This window comes from Lithobates pipiens, unplaced genomic scaffold (genome assembly GCF_037356315.1).
Source record: "Lithobates pipiens isolate NorthernLeopardFrog02 unplaced genomic scaffold, aLitPip1_a1.2 Scaffold_19, whole genome shotgun sequence".
NCBI classification, from domain to species: Eukaryota; Metazoa; Chordata; class Amphibia; order Anura; family Ranidae; genus Lithobates; species Lithobates pipiens.
The window spans coordinates 95,378,032-95,401,932 of record NW_027507764.1 but is presented as its reverse complement, the minus strand read 5'-3'; the positions used below and the strand labels follow the sequence as shown (position 1 = coordinate 95,401,932).

The 23,901-nt window shown below is 41.3% G+C and overlaps 1 protein-coding gene across 11 annotated transcripts in view; it reads left to right on the top strand.

Annotated features, from left to right (window-relative positions):
* PARD3 (par-3 family cell polarity regulator) overlaps positions 1–23,901 on the top strand; it is an 835,070-nt gene that overhangs the window by 475,972 nt on the left and 335,197 nt on the right. For all 11 annotated transcript variants that reach the window (XM_077491101.1, XM_077491100.1, XM_077491097.1 and 8 more), the window contains 2 exons: positions 3,939–4,128; positions 22,419–22,567. In XM_077491101.1, the coding sequence (XP_077347227.1) occupies positions 3,939–4,128; positions 22,419–22,567 (339 nt within the window). The remainder of the gene's footprint in view (positions 1–3,938; positions 4,129–22,418; positions 22,568–23,901) is intronic.

The following is a 23,901-nucleotide window of genomic DNA, read 5'->3' as shown; positions in this document are numbered from 1 at the left end:
ATCTATGTTCATTTGCAAAGTTTGCTAGAAATATGGTAAATGCTGTATGTAGATAGATTACATATTAAAGCGTGGCCTTGAAAGAATTCATCATCTTGCTATGTAGATGCCTGACTAGCTTCTCATGCTATGACTCCCCCTTCTAATCTGAGTACTGTTAGGTTAGAGAGGAGATTACAAGAAGCTGTTATCAGGACAAATTCAGGCACATACTCTAGTTGCCCAGCTTGCGCAGGTAAAATGTGTTGTTGTTAGTTCTGGGAAAGGTGGGTTGCTGGAATGTTTGAATGCTTTCTGTTTACATTATCAGAATGATGTCAATCACATAGACCCCCTGCTACATTATACAGGTATATGCTTTGAGTAATACACAATTGAAGTGGCATTATACATTGTTGACCTCATCTATAACTGGAAAACTTACTTTTTAGCCATATGTTTTGAAAGTATAGACTTGTAAGACTTCTTAGCCATGTGTATTGCTCACTTTTTTAATTCCTAGCTGGCATAATTTGTCACACACAGTAGATAAATGTATGCTGTTTTTCTTAAAGAGGAACTGCAGTCTGCTCACATAGTGTAATACAAACCTCTTTGCCATTCTGAAGCTTCCCTCCAACCACTTTGCATATTATTTTATATATACTATGATTTTGTACTTGCCAAATATGCTGCAGAAATCTCCCGTCACTGAGTCTGGCTGCAATCATTTTAACCGTGGGCAGCTGAAGCTGCTGCCTGTTCACTTCCTGGATTTACACAGAGGCACGCTTCCAGCTCTGCATCTCTGATTGGCCTTCTTATGACTTCTCGCCCCTCCCTTCCTGGCAAACTTTCACCAGAGTGAGAGAGAGCTGTGTATGATGTCAAATGCCTAGGCATTTTTCCAGACAAGAAACAGGAAGTGGGCTCTATAAGGTATCTGCTGGCAGAAAAAAAAATGTTTCTTTCTCGTACATCACGGGACACAGGGGCTCAGTAATTACTGATGGGTTATAGGGTATCATTAGGCGATTGGACACTGGCACACTCTAGACAGGAAGGTCAATCCCCCATATAACCCCTCCCCCTACTGGAGGTACCTCAGTTTTTTCTCCAGTGTCTTAGGTGTTGGGCTCTGGCCAGATTAAGGGCCCAAGGTATAACAATGATAGCATACCAAGACGACTTGCTCTTGATTGACCGGTCTGTAGCCCGCCTGGACCAAAATGTGGTCACCACAATCAACTACCTGGAATGCCTAGGTTGGGTTCTCAACTTAGAGAAGTCTTCTTTAAAACCAGTAAGAAGACTAGAGTATTTGGGTCTGGTCATAGATGCAGCCCAGCAGAGGGTATTCCTACCCCAAGCAAAGATCAGTGCTATAAGAGAACTGATTCAGGTAGTCAGGGCAAAGCAGGGTCCTTCTATTCGTCTTTGTATGAGGTTGTTGGGGAAGATGGTGGCTTCATTCGAAGCAGTTCCCTACGCTCAGTCTCATTCAAGGCTACTGCAAAACAGTATCCTATCGGCCTGGAACAAGAAGGTTCAGGCGTTAGATTTTACAATGCATCTGTCCCCTACAATGTGTCGGAGCCTCAGCTGGTGGTTGATACCCGAAAATCCTTTTTACCAGTTACCTGGACAGTGGTAACAACAGATGCCAGTCTTTCGGCTTGGGGGCAGTCCTGGAACAGTTGACTGTCCAAGGGAGATGGTCCAAGACCGAGAGGGCCTTACCCATTAACTTTCTGGAGATCCGTGCAGCGTATCTAGCCCTAAAAGCCTGGACACTCAGGTTGCAGGGTTGCCCTGTCAGGATCTAGTCCAACAATGCCACAGCAGTGGCTTGTATCAATCACCAAGGGGGCACCAAGAGTCATGCAGCTCAGGGAGAAGTAAACAGATCTTAATCTGGGCAGAAAGACCTGTGCCATGCATATTGGCAGTCTTCATTCCGGGGCTAGAGAACTGGCAGGTGGACTACTTGAGCCGTCAGCAGTTAGTCACAGGGGAATGGTCTCTAAACCCCGATGTCTTCTTGGCCATATGCCAGAGATGGGGAGTTCCGGATGTAGATCTCTTTGCGTCCAGGTTCAACAACAAGGTCGACAACTTTGTGTCAAGAATGAGGGATCCTCTTGCAGGAGAAGAAGTTGGTGCTTCTGGTGGCCCCAGCGTGGCCCAGAAGAGCTTGGTATGCAGAAATTGTGAAGATGGCGGTAGGCTCTCCTTGGACCCTACCGTCCCGTCCAGACCTGCTATCCCAGAGACCGGTATTCCATCCTACCTCACAAACGCTAAATTTTAACGGTTTGGCTATTGAAACTCACATTCTGAAGAATTGTGGGCTTTCAGGCCCTGTGATATCTACCTTGATTAATCCAAGAAAGCCAGCTTCCAGAATGATTTATCACAGAGTCTGGAACGCATATGTCTCCTGGTGTGAATCCAGGGGTTGGCACCCCAGAAAATGTCATAAGCATAATCCTCGAATTTCTGCAAAACGGGTTAGAGATGAAACTGGCCTTGAGTACCATCAGGGGCCAAGTCTCTGCCTTATTGGTTCTGTTTCAATGCCCACTTGCTTTGCATTCTTTGGTCCGAAGCTTTATACAAGGGGTAACACGCCTTAATCCTCCAGTTAGGTCCCCTCTGAACCCCTGGGATTTGATTTGGTTCTGTCAGCTTTACAGAAGCAGCCTTTTGAACCGATACATCAAATTCCCTTAGTTCTGTTGACAAGGAAATTAATTTTTCTGGTGGCCATTTCTTCTGCCAGAAGAGTATCAGAATTAGCGGCCCTCTCTTATAAAGAACTGTATCTGATAATGCACAAGGATAGAGTGGTGTTACGCCCTCATCCTAGTTTTCTACCGAAGGTGGTCTCAGGTTTTCATCTAAACCAAGATATTGTTCTGCCTTCCTTTTTTCCAAATCCTCTATGGAAGAGAAGTCACTACATTCTTTGGATGTAGTGAGAGCAGTCAAAGCCTATCTGGAAGGGACTGCTCAGGTTTGCAAAACTGATGTTTTGTTCGTATTGCCAGAGGGTCCTAAGAGAGGACAGGCAGCATCGAAATCGACCATTGCTAAATGGATTCGACAAGTAATTGTTCAAGCTTATGGTTTGAAGCAAAAGATTCTGCCTTTTCAGATCAAGGCGCGCACTCCACTAGGGCTATTAGTACTTCGTGGGCGGTGCATCACCAGGCCTCCATGGTTCAAATCTGCAAGGCCGCAACCTGGTCATCAGTCAATACATTCACCAAATTTTATCAGGTGGATGTGAGAAGGCATGAGGACATTACCTTTGGGAGTAGTGTGCTGCAGGCAGCGGTACAGGGTCCTCAGGTCTGATTACACCCTATGTTGTGTGGTTCCCCTCCCCTCAGATAGCATTGCTCTGGGACATCCCATCAGTAATTACCGAGTCTCTGTGTCCCATGATGTAGGAGAAAGAGAAAATAGGATTTTTATAACAGCTTACCTGTAAAATCCTTTTCTTTTGAGGTACATCACAGGACACAGAGGTCCCTCTCCTCTTCTAATACACTTATATTTCTTTGCTACAAAACTGAGGTACCTCCAGTAGGGGGAGGGGTTATATGGGGGATTTAACTTCCTGTCTAGGGTGTGCCAGTGTCCAATCACCTAGTGATACCCTATAACCCATCAGTAATTACTGTGTCTCTGTGTCCCGTGATGTACCTCAAAAGAAAAGGATTTTACAGGTAAGCTGTTATAAAAATCCTATTTTTACTAGCCAAAGGTAAAAATAACAAGGTCAGAAGATTTAATAGATGAAAAAATTACTTAAGTTCTGCTTTAATAAACTCAAACTCAAGTCTGAGGGCTCCAAAGACACTGAACAGTACTTGGGGAGGGAGTGTTGAGCCACTACTGGAATTGCTTAGTCAAGCTTTCTGTCATGTAATGCGGTTTTCTGCTTTCTGCAGGTAAATATCAACTTTCCCCAACAGTGAACATGCCTCAGGATGACACTGTGATCATCGAAGATGACAGATCCCCAGCAATGCCTTCCCAGCTCTCTGACCACTCGTCGTCCAGCTCACACGATGATGTAGGATGTGTTACGGACTCTGCAGGAGCCTGGTCAAAAACTGTTACTAGTGAATCCACAGAGAGGTAAGCCTGGATTGTATTTGTAAGGTCAGCCCATTGTAGTTTAGGTTAACCCTCAAGCAGGTTCTGCTTAAACTCTGACTAATTTAAAAGAGCTCAAGACAAAACATAAAATCTGTGTTTCTATTTTGAATCCACCGTTCAGCAGAAAAGCACTAACTTGTATCTGTTTCTAACATTCAATAACTCCAAAAGCCTGCTTTGGAAAGAAGAACCTATTTTCACTGTATTAGCCTCTGCAAACCACTTAATATGATCCAGTGATGGGAACATGGTGAGATTGTAGGCTGTAAATCGGTCCTGGATACAAATTTCAACTCTGGTACAAGTATTTCTAATGCTAAGGAGATTTGTGCACCATTTGAAACTTAAGCAACAAACTAGGCTCAGCTTGCCCTGCTCTATGGAGAAGAAAAGGCCCATCATGCTCCTTGGCCCTTTTTCACAGTTCCCAACTGTCCCTGATTTTGAAGGACTGTCCCTCGGTTTCTCTTGCCTCCTCATTTGTCCCTCATTTTGGTCTGATATATAGAGTTTTATCTATCAAAAAGTGTTTTACAGTTCTAAACTTTCCATCCAATTCCATCATTGCATCTGTAAATTACAAAAGCCAATAGAAAGGATTAGTAGTAAAAGTGGTAAAAAAGCACTTTTGTGTTTAACCAGTCTTTTTTTCTTTTTTTTTTTTACAATTCTCTTTTAACCACGTCCTACCCAGGCCAATTCTGATACTTCACTCCTACATGTAAAAATCACAATTCTTTTGCTAGAAAATTACTCGGAACCCCCAGAGAACATAGGGAATAAAATCGTGGTCATTGTAACTTTTCATCTCACACAATATTTGCGCAGTCATTTTTCAAATGCCTTTTTCTTGGGGAAAAAAAGTTTCCTGCATTAAAAATAAAACAAAACCATAAAGTTAGCCCAATTTTTTTGCATAATGTGATAGATGATAGTCCAAGTACATAGATACCTAACATGTCCCACTTTGAAATTGTGCACACTCGTGGAATGGCCCCAAACTTCGGTACTTAAAAATCCCCATAGGCAACACTTTTTATAGGTTACCTGTTTAGAGTTACAGAGGAGGTCTAGCGCTAGAATTTACATATTTTGTGTGTGACAGGTCCTCTTTACAATGAAATCTGAGGTCAATAAGTCCCTAGATCTCACCTCTAGGCTGGGAAGCCTGAAAAAACAAAAAAAAGAACGATCCTGGCCTCCCAGCTGAGGCGGCATTTTTTCAAATGCAGATGTCGGGCATGACAACATAACATCGTGCCCAACTGCCAAAAGATCATAGAGAGATGACCAGATTCTCTATGGTAAACTTCTGGCATGGACCGATTCCTTCTCCCTCTCGCTGATCATACGCTATGATTGATCTTAAGGTCTTATGCCTATATACTTTTGTGAATAGGTTTCACTCATTCCCATCTCAGAAAGTTGATAGGTATGCTTTTAGTGTTGGTACAGTGTCAAAGTGCAGCAATGCTGTAGTCACTGGCCACAATCTAAAAGTGCTGTTTGCTGGGCTGTGTCTAGCCTTTTAATGCTTTTGAGTTACTGACCCAAAACAGACATTCAACAAATTCCTAATCACTATACTTGGTATAGTTCAGTGCGTATTGAAACCAAAGCATTGACAAGGCAGCAATGGCAGGAGGTGATAACAGCTTTACTTATTTGGCCATAGCTTTGGACATTTAGGAGGGAACGGGAACTATATAGGGACAGGGGTAGCAGTGGCCTCTGTTGTCTTTTGGATGAACAGACAATATCTATTAAAGCATTAACCTATAGAAAGTTTTTAGAAGCGCTTAGACTTTCAGACTTAACTGTCTACATGCTTGTACCAGGTTGATTGACTTATGAGGTAGTAAAGCCAGGTTCGGTGTGACAACTTCTAACCTTTGAAAATATCGGTAGTAACAGCTCATATTTTTATCCCCATGGGTCCCCAGGAAGATAAAATATATAAGTTCTCTCTGATGCCCACATTTGTTCATACAATTTGCAGTTCAGTCGCTGTCCTGTGGCTTCTGTACCAAATGCATTCATTCAGTTTGAGAAAACAGCCAAAATTGATACCTGCTGATAGATATGGGATACAGCCAATTGTTTTGTGTCTGTGCCACACTACCTGGCAGGTTTGTATTATTTTGTACAGTGAAACCCAGAGTTCATAGTCACCTGGAATTTGATAATTATTAAACAGGCTGAAGACTACAGCCTCTCTTCGTAATTGGGGAATTGTGCATAATTTGCAAGCCTTGTAATTATGTACATCAATAAGCAAAATAAAGCTCTCAGTTGTGCCACCTCCTAAGGCTGTAGTGATAATTAGCACAAGCAGTGAGAATTATTATATGCCGCTTCTGCAGTTGGTCCTTCTCTTGAGCATGCTTTTAAAGCATCAGCGAGATTGCCGGGGAAAGAGCGAAGCAGAGCACCTTCCCTGTACAGCTCGTCTCAGCTATTCTGAAAGATTGTTGTGGAAGGGAGCTAGCCGTTACAGCTGCCACATGTTTACATGTTTTGACATTAAGTCAAGACTTTCAAGGGGTTGAACAAAAATATCAAGTACAAATATTAGGAACCGCAACCATTTTTTTTATACACCCCCCCCCCCATTTTCAGGGGCTCAAATGTCATTTCACAGATGAATATAATCATAAATAAAAATGTAAATGTTTAATATTTTGTTGAGAATGTTTTACTTGCATTGACTGTCTGAAGTCTGAAACCCCATGGACATTACTAAAGACTTGGTTTCCTCCTTTTTGGTGCTTTACAAGCCTCTAACTGCAGCTGTGTTCGGTTGTTCTTTGTGGGTCTTTCAGCCTTTAGTTTTCCCTTCAGCAAGCAAAATGCATGCTCAATTGGGTTGAGATCAGATGATTGACTCTGCCATTGCAGAATATCCCACTTCTTTTCCTTTAAAAGCTCATGGGTTGCTTTGTGTTTTGGATCATTGTCCATCTGTACTGTGAAGTGCTGTCCAATCAACTTTGCTGCATTTGTGTACATTTGGGCTGACAGTATATCTCTAAACGTTGCAGAATTAATCTGGCTACTTTCACATCATCAATAAACACCAATGACCCAGTGCCACTGGAAGCCATGAATTCCCATGCCACCATGTATTTACAGATGACGTTGTGTGCTTTGGATCATGAGCTGTTCCAAGACATCTCCACACTTTGTTCTTGCCGTCATTCTGGCTTTTTAGATGTTTTTTGACAACGTCTAATCTGCCTTTTCTCTTCTTCAGGCTTATGAATGGTTTTCACCTTGTGGAGAACCCACTGTATTTGCTCTCATGAAGTCTTCTCTTGATTGTAGACTTTGACAATGATACACCCATCTCCTGGAGAATGTCCTTCACTTGTCTGGATGTTGTAAATGTTTTTTTTTTTACCTTCGAGAGGATCTGACGATCATCCACCACTGTTGTCTTACATGGACGTCCGGGCCTTTTTATGTTGCTGAGCTCACCAGTGCATCTTTCTTTCCACAGAATATACCAAACTGTTGATTTGGCCAATCCCAACGTTGCTATCTCTCTGGATTTGTTTTGTTTTATGAAGCCTTATAATGGCTTATTTCATTTGCATGGACAGCTCCTTTGAACGCATGATGTAGGTTCACAGCAATAGATTCCAACTACCACACTTAGAATCAACTATAGACCTTTTACCTGCTTAATTGATGAAGAAATAATGAAGGGGTTAACCACACCTGGCCATGAAACAGCATTTGATTTAATTGTCCAGTTACTTTTGGCCCCTTTGAAAAAGAGGGGTTGGCTATTCTTAAGAGCTGTGATTCCTAAACCCTTCCTCCGATTTGGATGTACATACCCTCAAATTAAACCTGAAAGTGTACGCTTTCAGCCCATATCCATTATATAACTATAGCTTGATTGTTTTGGTAAATACCTGAGAAAAACTAAAATTGTGCCTGTGTCCAAACATATACGGACTTAACTGTAACTTGGCACTTCTGGGATGGTAGAATAACAATCCCCTTACTCCCCTTACTGTATTTGGCTGCGCAAATACAGTGTGACTCCTTTGTCGCACTGTATTTGCACAGCCGTCTTGCAAACAGTATTTTTCTGAAAAAGTATACACTTTTTTCAATGAAAAAAATAGGAAAACAGTAAAGTTAGCCCATTTTTTTGTATAATGTGAAAGATGATATTTCGCTGAGTAAATTGACACCCAATGTGTCATGCTTTAAAATTTCACATGCTCATGGAATGGCGACAAACTAAGGTACTTAAAAATCTCCATAGGCATGTTACAATTTTTTACGGGTTACCATTTTAGAGTTAGAGGAGTTTTTGTGCTAGAAATATTGTTCTCGCTCTGACGATCATGGCGATACCTCACATGTGGGCGCACCTTGCGTATGCATTCACTTCTGTGCGTAAGCTCAGAGGGACAGAGCACTTTAAATTTTATTTTATTTTTACACTGTTTGAAAAAAAATGTTTTTATCACTTTTATGTGTAATTGTAATAGAAATAATTAGGACAGGGTCTCTCTAATGCAAGATCCAAGGTAAAAAAAAAGACCTCAGATCTCACATTTACTTTTTAAAAGCAAAAAGAAAATGGGCCCTTTTAGGGCCGGAGGGTGGAAGTGCCATTTGATGTTGCTCCAGTCCTCCAGGGGCATAGTCTAGTGGGCCATCTTATATCAAAACGTCAATACCAGCAAACACTGCGCTATCCCCAAAAAAGTAATAAAAAAAAAGCTGCTAACACACCACAAGGATATTTAAAAGTGAAAAAATACAAATACTATACAATAGTGTAGCGCTTAAAGAAACAAGGTGACCTTATCTACCACCTCTAGATATTCTCATAATATTATATAAATATCAAAAGAAAAGATTACATAACATTCATATAAAGAATAATGCCCATCAATATACACAGTGTGTGCACAAATGTGTAAAAAATATAAAGTGATACAAAAGAAGTCCAAAAGAGGTACAGAGTCTCTTATATATAATAATCCAATCCACGTGTATGGTAGAAATCACCGTCCACCTTCTTTGTATAAAAAAGACATGCAGACACCACGTGACGTTCCCATCACCAATCACGATGTAGGCTTACCAGATATGCTGGATCCAAACGAATATACATTCGAAGGATCACAAAGGCTTATGCACTTTTGTGCAGATTTTTCAAAGATGAACTCTCCAGGGAAATTTCAAACATAACCGTTCCATTCATATACTAGGCAATAAATTATCTCCAGCAATGTAATCCAGCTCAAATTGTCGAATACATGTAAAAGGAAATAGGGGCCAAAATAGCGTAATTACGTTTTAAAAGAAAATTTAATAAAAAAGGTAATGAACTCGCATGTGTACAGTAAATCAAGCGCTTTTCAATAAAAACACGGCTGCAGTAGAGTCCCGACGCGTTTCGTCCTCGTAGATGTCATCTGGGGTCCAGATGACGTCTACGAGGACGAAAAGCGACGCCACTCTACTGCCGCCGTGTTTTTGGCCCCTATTTCCTTTTCCATGTATTCGATAATTTGATCTGGATTACATTGCTGGAGATAATTTATTGCCTAGTATATGAATGGAACGGTTATGTTTGAAATTTCCCTGGAGAGTTCATCTTTGAAAAATCTGCACAAAAGTGCATAAGCCTTTGTGATCCTTCGAATGTATATTAGTTTGGATCCAGCATATCTGGTAAGCCTACATCGTGATTGGAACGTCACGTGGTGTCTGCATGTCTTTTTTTATACAAAGAAGGTGGATGGTGATTTCTACCATACACGTGGATTGGATTATTATATATAAGAGACTCTGTACCACTTTTGGACTTTGTATCACTTTATATTTTTTACACATTTGTGCACACACTGTGTATATTGATGGGCATTATTCTTTATATGAATGTTATGTAATCTTTTCTTTTGATATTTTTTTTTTTTTTTTTATATTCTTTATTTATCAAAATTTTTTTCCCTTCCAACAGAGTATATTTAAAACAATTTCGAACAAGAAAAAAACCTTATTACACATATATACGCTCATTCCTTAATTTCTTTGTGGTTTAAACCTACACCATCATAATATTAAATACCCCTCTGCCTTCCCCTTCCCCCCCCCCTACCCCCCCCCCATTCCTTGCAGGATTACTAATGGGTTTCCTATTTGTGACCGTTGTTTCTGGCCGGGTATTGATTTCTTCTTGAGTTTATTGTGTAATTTCCTCAACATATCTCCAAGACAATTTAAATTCTTCCCACGATGCCCATTTATCTAAGCCTCCCTCTTCTACTGTTAGGTCTTCATCCCCTTCATTATAATTTTCTATTTTTTGTATTTCATTTATACGGAAAACCCAATCCGATATTTTAGGGCTCACATTTTCTCTCCATTTTTTTGGGATTAAATTTTTGGCGGTGTCTAGCAGTATGGGAATTAACGAGGTTTTATATAGCTTTATGGGTTCGTCTGTCCCATGAAATAGGACCGTCCACGGATCTTCTCTTATTTCCTTTTTAGTTACAACTTTAATTATCTCTAAGATTTTTCTCCAAAATTTTTTAATAATGGGGCAGTCCCACCAAATGTGGGCCATAGTCCCAGTTTTTTTACACCCACGCCAGCAATCCGCAGATTGCTCTACTACATATTTGGCCATTTTATCGGGTGTCGCGTACCACCTTGCTAGGCACTTGTAGTTTGTTTCTATCAGCTTATTATCTACTACCCCCGAGTGAATTAGTTTAAATATCTTATTACGGGTTTGTGTGCTACATTGTGACCCCAACTCTTTTTCCCACTTTTGGATGTATGGTGGGTCTTCCAGCTCGTCTCCCACTGAGAGAATCTTATATAAATGGGTTATGTTTTTTTTTGATTTTTCTCTCAGGCAAAGCCGCTCCAGAGGTCTCAATTCCTCTTCACTACGGATTGGCTGGGGTAAGTTTGAGATAAAGTGACTTAGCTGGAGGAACCGCCATACATCAATCTTCATAAGTTCTGTGTCCGCACACAGTGCTTGAAATGAGGCTATTTTACCATTAACTAGTGTATCTTTTAATTGTGCGTTTTCTTTCATTATCCAATTACCCCCCACCTCCTGTTTGCCCGGTGTGAAATAATAATTTTCTTTAAGAAAAATCAAGGGTGAATTGTACCCCCAATTATTTTGTGAATGTGTTCGATCCCAAATCTTTAATGCTAAACGTGTTATCTCGTGTGCGTTTGGTCCAATGGACCTGAACTGTGGAGGATTCCATATCGTGCGTCCTAAAAGTGCTTGACTCATTGCGTTCTCTACACTCACCCATCTCTTTTCATTTACCTCTTTCGCCCATTCCACTACTCGTGACAAAACCACTGCATTGTAGTATCTTTTTAGATCCGGAACTGCCAATCCCCCTTGTCTTTTCCCCCTGCTTAACACCGCCAAGGCAATTCTCGGTTTTTTATGTTGCCATATGTACTTCGAAATTATATTTTTCATTAATCTAAAATAGGCCTGAGAGAGCGGAATGGGCAACATTTGAAACTTATATATAATCTTCGGGACCAATATCATTTTAACTGCATTGATACGTCCTAGCCAGGAGAGGGGACATGTTTTCTTTTGATATTTATATAATATTATGAGAATATCGAGAGGTGGTAGTGGGCCATCTTGCCCTCACGCAACTTCATAGCCATCCGTCCAGCACACTTTTGCCACTACCGACGGCTCTGGTAAGTGGGGTAAACGACTGTGAAACGGTGGGAAGGGGCCAACTCTCCCACCACCCATAAAAGTGATCCCTTGGCGAATCCATTGTGGCATTTATCTGATGCCGGATTGCCTGCTGTGTAAAAATATACCAGGGTTATGACAGATATATGCTGCCATAACCACAGTACATAACATCAAAATAGCGATGTACATACATGGTGGGCTGTCCGGAAGTGGATAAAGTGGTCATAAACTTAAATAGCTAAAATTGATCTAACCTCCATGTATTTGTTTGTACGTTTAGCAGTACAGTTTTTGTTTTTTCCAATCTTAATCTTTTTTCTTTGTGCTCATTTATGCTCACGTGTCCTCCCTCACCTCTGGACCCAGATCTAAAGGAACCAAGTGGGAGGGGCCGAGATTCCCTTCTGTTTTGGGTAAACAGTATAGTGAATGAATGAAGGCTGGCTGGGTGGGGAGGGGAGGAATGAAAAGGAGATCGTGTTCTCACTGCACACTAAAACCAAAGAGGGAGGGGGAGGGTGGGAAGATGCAGCGTTGCACAGGAGAGATGCTGGATGACAGACACACATATTCTGACCACGATTTCATGGCTTAGCAGCCATGATAAATATGGTCAGCTCACAGATGGGAACTCAGGATCAACCAGGTACTGTAGAACAGTGGTTATAAACCCTGTCCTCAAATAGCGGAACAGGCCATGCTTTGGGAATTTCTCTTAAATAAAATAGCTGTCCAAAATACTAAGCCATTGACTGTGATTTAAAGCACCTGTGCAAGATAAAGGAGATACTGCAAAAATGGCCTGTTGGTTGGTACTTGAGGACAGGGTTGAGAGTGACTGCTGTAGAAGATAGGTGCCATTGAAAAGGCAAAAGCACTATGCTATAGCTTCTTCCTTAAAGGAGCAGGACCATGTTTCTTTAGGGTAACAGCCACTTTAAGCTTTGACAAAAAAAAACAAAAAAACCTGGAAGCCAATTGGTTTCTATGCAGAGGTGCACCAGATTTTGTGTATTCCAGTTTTAGTAGATGAATGCTTAAGAGTTGAAACCGGAGGTAGCCAGGCTTCATTGTTCTCTTTTGATGAAGACTTGGGAAGATTATCTTCAAGGTAGTGAGATTTCCTTGCCATAGTTCATGTTTCCTGCCCTCTTTACAAATTATCGGTGTCTGCAGCCACCTTTTGGTTGCTCCCACGTCTTATTTTTCAAAATACAATAAAAGCCCAGCAGGCAGAATGGCTCAAGGACAGTGGTCTGAGGCTGGGTGTGGATCTTTGCTTGCCTTTATTGAGCCCTTGAGGCATTATTATTCCTGCCACTGACACCAACAATTGGTCCCTATTCCTTTTACTGACACCAATGATGGGGAATTATTCCTTTCACGGGAGACAGAATGGGGCATTATTCCTCCCACTGACACCATTTCTCCCCCAATATCAAAGATCGGCCATTGTTTACTCACACTGGGCCCAGTCCAGCCTCCCTAAAGTCTGAAGGACAACAAATGGCCCTATCTTTAGAAAGTTTGGAGATCTGAAGAAACTCTTGGGTGGTTAAGCTTTCCTACATAGTTTCAAGTGGAATGGCAATCTGAGCACTCAATACTGAAATGCATGAGGATATACAGTGAACCCATTCAGCTTGTTTGTTTTTCAGCCCAGTGCTGAAGACACCTATTTTATCAAATGTTTTGGTTGCCAATACCCTGAACTTCTGAACCATAAATTCTGAAGGCCATAAATTCCCAGTCCCGTTCATCTAAAACTCTTGTCGATTTAATTACATCATTGATCCTGCAAAAATAAGTAAATTATATCTCTGCTCCATACACTGCAGACTTCCAGAAAACATTACATCTCACTGGAAAAGAGAAGAAATTCAATGTGGCGGCACGTAAGATTTAGGGCATTGTGTATCTCTGCTAGGTCATTGGTAGTCCATAGGATCATGGGAGGATGATTGAGATTTTTTTTATATATATATATATATATATATATATATATATATATATATATATATTTGAATTGGAGCCTAATATAAAGCTTTCTGGTTAGTATTAACAACTCACTGATATTTTTTGTTTAATTGCCTGGAATTGCCATTTAAGTTTTGCACGCTTGTAAGGACTTTTTACCTGTCACGCTTTCTTAATAAACTATATATGTATTCAGTGTATTTAGCTAATGTCACTGGATTCTGATTAAAGGTCATGCTACTTGTGTCATATTAATTAGGCCCATCACCTATTAAGACATGGCGAATCATCTTCTGGTACAGCCAGTTCTGGCCATGTGACTTTCTGGTTTCTTCACAATCTAAGTGCACTCATTATAAAGCAGCCATTAAAGACCAGATTCATTAACAATAAAGCCATGCAGTTCAATTTCCTGCAGTCAGGGGGCCAAGTAGACAGAGGGGAGCGGCGTGTTTTCTACAACCTCATGCTCGGAGGCAGAAACTTGGAGCAGTCACAATGGACATACGAGGGTTATACAAACAAGCCTGGCAGCTGTTCTGAATCACAGAGGGAAATGTATGCCGTCCAGCATGACATTATCTCCCTAATCCTTCATGAAAATATTATGAAAACAAAAAGTGCAATAAGAAGGGATTAAAATAAGGAATGTTAATAATATGCAGGGTCGCCGGGTGGCGAAACTCTTCCCAAATCAGTCCTGGGGAGTAGATTTGAGCCTGTAAAAACCTGATGAATATTTTAATAATTGGGTGGAAGAGGGATGAATGTGCTGGTGGGACGCAGCTTAATAACCGTGCTCAGTAATACATGGGGAAAGGTGACTTTCAGGACATTTTGGAAATGTTTGTTCTACAAAGCACTTATGGAGTGACACTTTAAATAAGTGTGTTATGTCTGTCGCCAAATTCAATTTTTGGTGCCCTTTTAAAGCCTAAGTTAAGTGTTTTCATATTTTCTACCCTGGATTTATTTGCTTTACAATATTTATCCTTTGTTAAGTAACAGATGTGCTTCAGTTTAAAGTGTATTTCACCTATTACAGTCAGATTTGAGAAATGCCCACTACATGTTCACACAGCATACCTAAAAAATAATTATACAAAAAATAATTCTTACCTTTTATGGTTATTTGGAGCAGGATTCTACTCAGGACTCTATAGGCAGTTAGGAATTATTCAGAATAATGTGCAAGTAAGGGACAGATGAAGACAGTTTTTTTATTTTTTTTGTTTATAAACAATGTACCACCCAAGCCTTGAGATCTTTAAAGTAGAAGTAACCCTTCAGTTAAAACTTTTTCGAGCAGATGGATTTTTATTGGTTTTCTCTTCCTCTGCAATAAAACAAATTTACCTGCCTGTTTGAAATCTTTTGTTGCATTGACACTGAGCTGTCTGTGCCAATCTCCGCATACATTCTTGGCATGGTACCAGTGTTTATCAGAATGACTCCTGATGCCCCAGCAGAAAATGTCAGCAGTATGTGAGGGTTCTGCTTTAACCCTTTTGTTAAGACATACAGTCTTGCACATCTGGTATATAACTGATGAGGATCTGCCAGCACAGTACAGACAGAGTTAATGCTTTGAAAACAAATGTCCAGCCCTCTCCTTAACATTTAGATAAAATATGGAAATTGTAGGCTGTTTTTTTTTTAGTTAAAAGGTAAGCAACACGTTTTTAATTTTTTAGTTATGTTATGTGAATGGGAACATGTAACAAATATAAAATGTAACATATAAAATAGATGTTTTCCCAATGTAGCTGTAAAAGCTGTCAATGGTGCGCTGCAATAGAATGCAGGATGTCAGTATTTTATCGCAGCGTGCCCTAGGCTGCATTGCAGTATGACTGGGACATGGGAAAAAAATGCTTCCTGTGTGTCCTTGAGGTGACAGGTGTTTTACAAGTACCCAAACTTCTAGTATTGGACATATTCGATTTAGGTTAAGGTTAAGTCTCAAACTGGTGGCCCTCCCGCTGTTGCAAAACTACAAGTCCCATGACGCATTGCAAGGTTGACGGTTACAAGCATGACTCCCACAGGCAGACACATGATGGGACTTGTTTCACAACAGCTGGAGGGCCACCGGTTTGCGACTCCTGATCTAGATCAACCAATAATAGGGAAAAAAAATAATCGTACAATCAATTAATCCAGAGGAAGGCAAACTCCAGCAAAGCATGATTCAATTTGCTGTAGCAGGGGAAAAAATTCCTGAGAAGCAATCGGATATTCCCTGGATCAACTTTACCTATAAATGTTAGTACCCAGTTATATTCTGTACATTTAGGAAAGAATCCAGGCCTTTTTTTTAACACAATCTACTGAGCAAGACAGAACCAGCTCTTGAAGGGAGTCTATTCCACATTTTCACAGTTCGTACTGTGAATAAACCTTTCAATATTTGAAAATTCTCTTTTCCTCCAGAGTTAGAGTGCCCCCCTTGTCCTTGACCTTAAAGTTAATAACGCAACACCAAGTTCACTATATGGACCACTTATGTATTTATACATGTTGATAATAGCCAGAAAAGCCTAGTATTCCTACAGGAAACACACTTTCACTCCCCGAAAATTCCCAAATTAGCTTCGGATTTCTACCCTACCCACTACCACGCTACATCCCCAACCTCTAAAACCAAGGGTGTATCTATCCTGTTATCCAAACATGCCTCTATACAGATCTCTGATATACTTCAGGACGAACAGGGTAGATACATCTTTCTCAAAGGTACTTGGCACAACAAACCTATAACTTTGGCCAATTTATATAGCCCAAACAAAACCCAAGTATCCTTTTTTCGTGCCGTCTCCACCAAACTACAGGGATTCCAATCAGGTATTTTGCTCCTGGGTGGTGACTTCAATGTCCCCCTAGACCCTTTGGTGGACACGTCCACGGGCTCTTCTTCTCTTCCTTATAGAGCACTTCGTCAGATTAAGCTTTGCCTCCAAAAACTTTCTCTCCATGACACATGGCGCACAACACATCCTACAACGAAAGACTTCACCTTTTACTCATCCCCTCACAACAAGTACTCACGGATTGACTACTTATTCTTGACTCAACCTGATCTTGCCTATCTGACAAATGCAACAATAGAACCGATGACTCACTCAGACCATCACCCCATTACGGCGACGCTGACACTTCCCGACAAACTAACTCGTACCCAAATTTGGAGACTAGACCCCGCTATCCTCTCAGACGTAGGGAACGTAGCGGATCTCAGAACTTACTTGAACGACTATTTTAAAGAGAATGACACACCTGACACTTCTTTTCTGACACAATGGGCTGCCCATAAGTGCGTTATCAGAGGGAAAATGATCTCTATATCAGCCAAAGCTAAAAGAGACAGACAGAAATATCTTCAACAATTATTCGACAAACTCAAAATACTAGAGGCGACCCATAAACGTACCCTAGCCTCTCAAACGCTCCAAGACCTTCAAGCTACCAGGACTCAAATACAGGAGGAACTAAGCAAGCACATTAGGAAACGATACATGCTGTCCCAAAGATACTTTTACGAATTCGGGAACAAAAGCAGTAAAATGTTAGCAAGGGCACTCCATTCTAAAAAGACTGACTCCACCGTTCACTGCTTAAACTCCCCAACGGGAATTAAACACACCAAAAATGATGAGATTGCACGGGAGTTTGAGCAATTCTATGCTAAACTATACAATTTAAAAGGATCTGATAACCATCCACCCCCTTCCCAAACTAGACTACGACACATGACGGAATTTCTAAATAAATATTGCCCAAAACTCTTAACACAGGACCTTCTAGCTGACCTGGAAGGCCCCATTACCCAAGCTGAATGGGACAAAGCACTTAAACAAACGAAATCAGGTAAAAGCCCAGGTCCGGACGGATTGCCTGCAGTCTACTACAAAACTTTCGCAGATATTTTACATAAACCATTCTTATCAGCTTTCAACTCTCTTTCTGACACGACTCACATGCATAAGGAGATGCTTGAGGCTCATATAGTGGTTTTACCCAAAGATGACAAAGACCCCACACAACCAGCTAGCTACAGACCAATATCCCTACTTAATGCGGACGTCAAACTCTTCGCCAAAATCTTGGCCAATAGGATACTCCCCATTCTGCCCTCCCTCGTTGCTAAAGACCAAGTGGGATTTGTTCCCAATCGTGAAGCTAGAGATAACACTCTCAAAGCTATAAACTTACATCACATTATCACAACTTCCAAAAGTAAGGGATTCTTCCTGTCCCTTGATGCGGAGAAGGCATTCGACAGGGTAGCATGGGACTATATGCAAGCTGTCTTACAATCCTTTGGCTTTGGTCCACAATTTTCCATCCTAGTTAACTCCCTATACCACAACCCAACGGCCAAGGTCCGTGTTAATGGTGCCCTGTCGGATGCCTTCTCCATATCCAATGGAACCAGACAGGGATGCCCCCTGTCTCCTATTCTCTTTATTCTCACCCTTGAACCCCTTCTTAACAGCATTAGACAAAACCCCGATATATCAGGAATCAAGACCACTACCAAAGAATACAAACTTGCTGCCTTTGCAGACGATATCCTACTCTTCCTTACTCGTCCGCATACATCAATTCCGATCTTACTGAACGAATTTAAAAATTTCAACATACTTTCCAACCTGAAAATTAATTTCTCTAAATCATATGCCCTCAATGTTTCCCTCCCCTCTGCAGACGTACTCCACTGTAAAGCAAACTTCCCATTCCATTGGAATGACCACTCCATTACCTACCTGGGCATACAACTGACGTCTCATCTAAAAGACCTATACATAAGAAACTTCCATACCATATTACAAAACATTATTTCCGACCTGAAGCGTTGGGATAAGCCAATATTCTCGTGGTTCGGCAGAGCCGCCATATTAAAAATGAATGTTCTACCGAGACTTTTATACATACTTCAGACGATCCCCATACATCTCCCACGATCGTTCTTCCAATCCTACAGAAGCATATGCTCCAGATTTCTCTGGGGCTCCCGCAGACCGAGGATCAAATTCACCTCCCTGACCCGTCCCAAACATCTTGGTGGCATAGGCCTTCCAGACCTGTTGAACTATTATCATGCAGTTCAACTTTCTAGAATTGTAGATTGGAATACCCAGTCGACTAACAAAGATTGGATATCCCTAGAATCCTCATGCACTATACTGCCACTCGAATCCCTCCCTTGGATTCAGTCTTCGCTTTCCCAAAAGGAAATCAAATTACACCCACTCATAGTTCCGACTTTGCGATGTTTTCGAAAACTATGCACACAATCCTCAATCTCTTCCATCACGAGCCCTCTAACTCCACTTAAATTAAACCCTGACTTCCCGCCTGGAATGTACCCCAACTTCCTCCAAGGCCATTGGTCGCAACCACGTATCCTTTTACAACACTTTTATAACAATGGACGCCCTAAATCATCTTCCCAATTAGCTAGTGAAATGCAAACGGCCCCTATTCCCTTCTGGACCTTCCAACAAATATCCCACTTCCTCAAAAAACTGGGGAATGTGACTGACCTTTCGAGACAATTAACGCCCTTTGAACAACTCTGCACCGCAGATTCACCCCACACACACCTTATCTCCCAAACTCATTCTCTCTTATTTGGTGATTGCAAATCTAACGACCTTCGAACTTGTACAGCTTGGGAACAAAACCTAAACCTTACACTTACAGAAGATGACTGGGACAATATATTTCGTAATATCCATAAGGGCTCCACAAATGTATCCGTTCAAGAAACGGGGTACAAACTTCTCTCCCGTTGGTATAAAACACCAGAGAGACTACACAAATGGGATTCATCCATTTCAGAAACATGCTGGAGATGCCAACAAAACCAAGGCACCCTACTCCACGTTTGGTGGACTTGCCCCTCTCTCCAACCATTCTGGACAACCATACATCAATTGATAAAAACCATAACGACCTATGAGGTACCTTACTGCCCTGCTCAATTCCTTTTACACCACACTACTCTGTCACAATCTACCTATCGCAAATCCATTATAATACATATGATCAATGCTGCTAAGCAATGTATTCCGATCCACTGGAAATCCCGCACTGTCCCTACCGTCCACACCTGGCTTCTGAAAATGCAAAGGATAGCGGACATGGAAGAACTAATTCACATAGCCAAAGACAAACCAAGTACTTATGGGTCAAAATGGGCATGTTGGAAACATTTCTTAACCACATCAGACTTTGACCGCATTACAACACACACCAACTAGTTCAACTGACAGGACTGGACTCGCACCCTACGTCTCATCTTGCGTCCTATTCTCTTTGACCTTCTTTTACACCAACTTGATTAACCTCCCTTTACTACATTCCCCCTCATTAGAAATATATCAGAATTCCCTTGTCCCCGACGCTTCCACCAATTTAAACTAACATAGGGTTACAATATCGCACAACCCTCCCGCCCATCGCATTGTTCTCCCCACCCCCTACATCTGACTAAGGGCAGCGGAGTTGAACCCACTATCCTCCCCCCCTATTATCCACCCCCCTCTTCCCCTACTCTTTCCTCCTCCCTAACCCCTCTCCTTCTCCTTGGCTTATAGTACGATGAATACCATTCACTGTTTACTGAAACGAACATGTTATATAGCTAACGGACCCCCATACAGATGTATATTTGTGCAAGTCTCACTGTCCGGGTGGTTCGACAATTGTATTAGGTTCTTTAAGTTCATTCTTGACTTTTACTGTTATGCGAGCTACTATATATGTACAACAAGCTCTATATGCTTTACCCTTTGTAACTGCTGTTAATCATATGTTTCGTCTTTCTTGCTGTATTGTTTTTACACTTAATAAAATTCTTGGAAAAAAAAAGAAAAGCCTAAGGGGGTAATTAAGCTGATGTTGTCTTTAACCACTAGCCAACCAGCCGCTGCAGTTATACTGCGGCAGGTTGGCATGGCTCTGCAAATTGCCGTAGCTGTACATCGCTCCTTTAAGATGTCACAGCAGGCACGTGACTGCCGCCTGTTTCCAGAGCAGATGCGAGCGCCCGGTGGGCGCGATGACCGCTGGGCACCCACGAGTGCTTGTGACAGAGCGAGAATCGGGAACTGTGTGTTTAAACACACAAATCCCAGTTCTCTCGGGTGAGGAGACAGATGGTGTGTTCATACCAAGTATGAACACCTATCTCTCTCCTCCAGTAGTCAGTCCTATCCCCCTATAGTTAGAACACACCTAGGGAACAGTTAACACCTTGATCTTCCCCTAGTGTTAACTCCTTCCCTGCCAGTGACATTTATACAGTAATCAATAGCTATTTTTGGCTCTGATCGCTGTATAAATGTCAAGTGTCCGATCTGTCCGCCGCAATGTTGCAGTCCTGATAAATGGCCGCCATTACTGCAGATGGCCGCCATTACTAGTAATAAAATAAATAATAATAAAAATGACATCTATCCCCTATTTTGTAGGTGCTATAACTTTTGGGGATATTTATTATAGCAAAAACTACAAAATATTGGGATTTTTTTCAAAATGGTCACTCTTTTTTTTTTTTTTTTGGTTTATAGCGCAAAAAATAAAAACCGCAGAGGTGATCAAATACCACAAAAAAAAAGGACATTAAAAAAAAGGACATCAATGGGTACAACGTTGTACGACCACGCAATTGTAATTTAAAGATATACCGTGCCGTATCGCAAAAAATGGCCTGGTCAGGAAGGGGTCACATCCTTCTGGGGTAGAAGTGGTTACATTTAGCCAGCAGCAATGTAAAGGGCGAAGTTCACCTTTTGGAGCATGGTAAACATTATACTCATTTGTAGGGTGTAGACATGGACTCGGGCGTGTTTGGGTTTCTAGTTCCAACCCACCTGCCCGATCCTGCCAGGAGGCTGACACTGTACACCGCTAATCACAGGCAGTGAGACATTGCTCAATCTGTGCAGCTGCGGACCGGGAAATATCTTACTGCCTGGGATTGGCGATGTGCAGTGCCAGCTTCTTAGCAGGATCGGGCAGGTGGGTTGGGACTAGGATCCTGAGTCGCCCGAGCCCATTCCCAGTAAGGTGTAACTAGTAACGTGCTCCAGCATTTCCTCTATCCCCACCCCCCCTTCCCCTAAGCATTATTTATTCATAACAGTCTGTAAATGAAAATGAGCTACAAGTCCTGGATGCCACCGTGGCCGGTGACTTGTAGTTCCCAATGAACTGCGAGGGCACTTTTAAACAGACAGCCTGTGCAGAGGTATGGGCTGACAGCTGTAGGGCTTGTCTACAAGGAAGCTGAGATTGCACTCAAGATCCACTGATCACAGGTGCAATGCTCTGCATGCTTCTGTGTGAAATAAGAATAAATGCACTTTTCTTTCTGCAAAAATATGTGCATGTATTATCTTTTCCCAAAAGGCAAACTTCTCATTTAATCTCATTTAATCATTTAATCTGTCTAATGTGTCTGTGTAGAACATATGCCTTATGAAATGCACACACTCTCACTCACACTACTTCTTGATTAGTGATTATGAATACTATTTTACATTTCTTTCAGCACTTTGAGTCCAGATGTAGATCCATCCCTTGCCTTCCAGAGAGAGGGGTTTGGTCGCCAGAGCATGTCAGAGAAACGAACCAAGCAGTTTGGAGACGCCAGTCAGTTGGACTTTGTTAAAACTCGAAAATCCAAAAGCATGGATTTAGGTAACAAATGTGTTTATTTCTTAAATATTGTGGTTTAATTATTATTATTATTATTTATTTTTTTTGTGGAAAATCTCTTCCATCAGTCACACTACGTATAGATAAGATTTTATTTATTTTTTTGGTGTCATTATCAAATATATATACCTAGAGAAAAAGTCACTTTGTTCTTTTGTAGTAATCATGGATTATTTTAAATCCTTCAAAACCCATTTCCCCTGAAAACAGATGAATATCTAATGACAGCTGTTGGAGTTGTCTGTGAGATAATTCCTTAAAATTCAAATTAAAATTCCTGAAATGTAGTATTTCCATCATCACTGTGTAGTTTATCTGTTCACAATCCTGCTTGCAGAATGGCTTTATGAGGTGCTACCTTCCTGCAGCATGCTGGATATGGCTGTTCTTCTGTATCTACAGTATATAAAATAAGATATGGATTTATTCCTCATGACAAGTTCATAGATAAAAGAGCTCAGCACCTTCCTTTCTCACTCAGATAAATTAATTCTTTAAATATCATTTTATTTCTGATCTGCCAGCCCCAGCCAGACGGAGGCAGTTCGGCAGTCGTGCAAGCATTAGCCAAACATATGACGTTTGCTGTGTCTTCTGATAACCAGATACTGGGACTTATTCAAAGGTCATCATTTCCCACTGCACAACAGATGAACCGAGTCGTAGCAGCAGCATTTGAATTAGTCTACATAATAATACACTTGTACCCCCAAGAATGCCTTGTTTTTTTTTGTTTGTTTTTTCCTCCATTTTTTTTTTTAAAGTTAAATCTGGCCTAAACTAATATTGCCTAAATCATGGGTAGGCAACCTCGGCACTCCAGCTGTGGTGAAACTACAGATCCCATCATGCCTCTACCTCTAGGAGTCATGCCTGTGATTGTCAGGGTCTTACAATGTCTCATAGGATTTGTAGTTTCACCACAGCTGGAGGGCTGAGGTTGTCTAACCCTGGTCTAAATACCAGAGGCTAGTGTATTCCTACTCTTACATATTGGTATCCTTCCTTGGTATTTCTTCCAGATTCGCACAGCATTTGAGCTTGGAACAGCTCCTGTGCTTTGCCTCTGTACAGATGTTTCCCAAATAAAGACAAGTCATTGCTTCCCCCTTTTTGTGCAGGGTGACTGGTCTTGTATACAGGCATACCCCACTTTAAGTACACAATGGGGTTTATTTCTAAAGCTGGAAAGTGCAAAATCAGGCTCACTTCTGCATAGAAACCAATGAGTTTCCAGGTTTTATTACCAAAGCTTAATTGAACAAGCTGAGGTTAGAAGCTCATTGGTTTCTATGCAGAAGTGAGCCTGATTTTGC